Below are 3,220 nucleotides of genomic sequence, written 5' to 3'. Positions count from 1 at the left end.
GGGGGCCCCCCCCCAGCCCCATACCTTTGGTTTTTAATTCAGCTACATAGATTGTATCTATATAATATAAACCCAACCAATTGATGGAAAAATTACATCCCTTGTGTAAACAGGGGTGTGCTTACCTGTACTTCCCCAGAGTGGTCATTTTCCAAAATTGAAGTGTATTATGTTGAACTTTCAACTATTTTTTCACAGGAGTTTGCAGGTGAAGATACATCTGATCTGTTTTTGGAAGAAAGAGAAACAGCCCTTCGACAGGCTCAGGAAGAGAAACATAAACTTCAGATGTCTGTCCCTGGCATCCTTAATCCACATGAAATTCCAGAAGAAATGTGTGATTAAAATCAGAAGTCATGCTGTTTTTGTTTTTTTTTTTTGTCTCTCTGCAACTCTTGTTAGCAGAAGAAAACAGCATCTGGATATTTGTCGACCAAAATGATGCCAATTTGTAAATTAAAATGTCACCTAGTGGCCCTTTTTCTTATGTGTTTTTTGTATAAGAAATTTTCTGTGAAATACCTTCCATTGTTTAAGTTTTTGTTTTGGTCATCTTTATTTAGTTTGCATGAAGTTGAAAATTAAGGCATTTTTAAAAATTCTACTTCATGCCCATTTTGTGGCTGGGAAGGGGGGAGGAGAGGCAAATTCGATTTGGACATATACTTGTAAATTCTAATACAAAATTATACAATTTTTCCTGTAAACAATACCAATTTTTAATTAGGGAGCATTTTCTTTCTAGCCTGTATTTCAGTCTAGAAGAAAAGATAATGAGTAAAACAAATTGCATTGTTAAAAGGATTATAGTGCTGCATTGTCTGAAGTTAGCACCTCTTGGACTGAATCGTTGTCTAGACTACATGTATTACAAGTCTGTATGGCAAGTTCGCAGCAAGATCATGTGCATATCATCCCATTGTAAGGAGACTTCAAAAAATATGGGAACAGTTAGTTATTTTTACAGTTCTTTTGTTTTTGTGTGTGTGTGCTGTCGCTTGTCGACAACAGCTTTTTGTTTTCCTCAATGAGGAGTGTTGCTCATTTGTGAGCCTTCATTAACTCGAAGTGAAATGGTTAAAAATATTTATCCTGTTAGAATAGGCTGCATCTTTTTAACAACTCATTAAAAAACAAACAAAACAAAACTGGCTTTTGAGATGACTTATACTAATTTACATTGTTTACCAAGCTGTAGTGCTTTAAGAACACTACTTAAAAGGCAAAATAAACTTGGTTTACATTTATTTTCCCTCTGTTGGCTCAAAATTATTCCTATATTAATGAAGGTGGTTATTTGTGTTTAGCTAGTAACATTTTAAAATGATGTTTGACATCTGTTGACTTAACAAATATCTCTCAAATTATTGGGAGTAAAGGCAGTAATTGTATAAAATAAATGTGCTCCTTAGATACTCTTTGTTCCCAAGAAACAGCTGTCTTGTTTGACGCATTTTACCTTTATTTGTTAAAGAGTATCTTTATGTCTCCTGATTAGTAACAAAAGATTAGCCTTAGAATGAGAACCCAGGTACAAGAAGCTACTGCTGATACTGTGTTCTTGTAAAATGTAACTCTTGGAAATCTTATCCCCTTAAAAGTGGGAAGAAGGGGAGAAATGTGTAGAGGGCCTATAAAACATGAAAAGATAAAACTAAGGGAATACAAAAAGGAAACCATCTTAGGTCAACCTGTTTCCAGAAGATAAATCTAGCCTGCTGTAAACTAGATTAAAGCCTAAGCATTTGAAGTGCCTCATGTTTGTGGAGAATCAGCAATTTTGTATAATTGCTGTATTAATGCAGTAGGTTTGGGGCAAAACTGCCATGAATTCAGTAGAATATAATCTTACATAAAATTAACTTTTCTAGGGTAGCAAATGGTAAAAATTTAAGTGTATTCAAAGAAGAACATTGAAAGATTTTGTTTAAAACTTGAGCTTTGTTAAATTCTTTGATTCAGTCTTATTAATTATTGATGTTTGCCTTAAAATGTGTTTTAAGAAGTTTTCTTGGATCAGCTAAGAGTTTTGGTCCAGATTGTTCCCTCTATTATAATTAGCTATATAAAGCCTGTATTGTTAGTTTATAATAGCACCATTTCCAAGAATGATCATGTATAATTTTCTGATCTTCTTACAGCCCCACTGGACTCTTGATATGTTCTGGATGTTGCAAGAAACCAAGCTTTGGCTTGGGAACCAGGATAGTCCACTTTGAATTAGAAATGATTGGCAACTGGGGATTCAACCACTGCCAAAAGTAAATTTACTTCTTTTAAGTTAATAAGGGTAATTATAGTTATAAGCAAAAAGAGAATCATTTCTTGAAGGTTTAAAATGTATAAACTTGACACATTCAAGGAAAATTCATGAATTGAACTAGAAACATCAGATTTAAGGGTTTTTTTTATATAAAGTAGATCTCATCAGAGGTGTATATTATTCTGTTCTGTAGTTTAATCCCTTGCATGAAGATTATTTTGAGAGTGTTAAGCAAAATTATTTGACTAAAACTACAGAAAACAATAGTCACACCACTTAATTTAGGATGAGCAATTTCTTAATTGTAAGTTAATTGTATTTGAGGCACCCTCAAGGTATTTGACAGCCAAGCACACTGACAACTGGCCATTTTAGCTTTTTGGCATAGTGAGAATAAGGCAGTGTCCATTTTTTAAAATTGTGAGGGAGAACTGAAATTTAAATTGTCTTTCATTGTAAATGGGTATGAATCTTACTTAGTCTAGGCATTCATTAGATAGGGAATCGGGCAAGTAATTTGAACTGATTTGAATGAAAACGGATCACAAAGCCTAAGTCCCAGATGGTTGTCAAGATTTAGATAAAAACCTTTGACAAGCTGCCTGATACACCGTATCTCACCAACTCTGCAATGCATTTTTTTCACATTTTAGCTTCTCTAGGATTGGGGTACATCTGAAACTCATGGCATCTTAAGGTTTCCTGTGGCCAGGCAATACCTGGCCATGTGAACTCAATTATAGCTGTTGGCATGTTTTTGATATTTATATAGTTGCTATTTAAAATTGTCTTCCAAAGGATGGTTCAACATCAAAGTGTTACTGTGTATGCAAAAATGCACACAGAAGCAGCAGGATATATATAATATTAGGAAGAAATACTCGTTGGAAGAACAATAACCACAATTCCATGTTTTCTTGAAAAGCAGCAACCAAATTTTTCTTTGGACGAACAAAG

General features: G+C 34.0%; 1 protein-coding gene across 3 annotated transcripts in view; it reads left to right on the top strand.

Annotated features, from left to right (window-relative positions):
- Positions 1–1,247, top strand: part of XPO1 (exportin 1) — a 45,494-nt gene extending 44,247 nt beyond the window's left edge. For all 3 annotated transcript variants that reach the window (XM_019633755.1, XM_019633823.1, XM_019633895.1), the window contains one exon: positions 199–1,247. In XM_019633755.1, the coding sequence (XP_019489300.1) occupies positions 199–345 (147 nt within the window). In that variant the 3' untranslated portion in view covers positions 346–1,247. The remainder of the gene's footprint in view (positions 1–198) is intronic.
- The last annotated feature ends 1,973 nt before the right edge of the window (positions 1,248–3,220 follow it).

This window comes from Hipposideros armiger, unplaced genomic scaffold, assembly GCF_001890085.2.
Source record: "Hipposideros armiger isolate ML-2016 unplaced genomic scaffold, ASM189008v1 scaffold_2, whole genome shotgun sequence".
Taxonomy (NCBI): Eukaryota; Metazoa; Chordata; class Mammalia; order Chiroptera; family Hipposideridae; genus Hipposideros; species Hipposideros armiger.
This window is presented reverse-complemented; position numbering and strand designations above follow the sequence as displayed.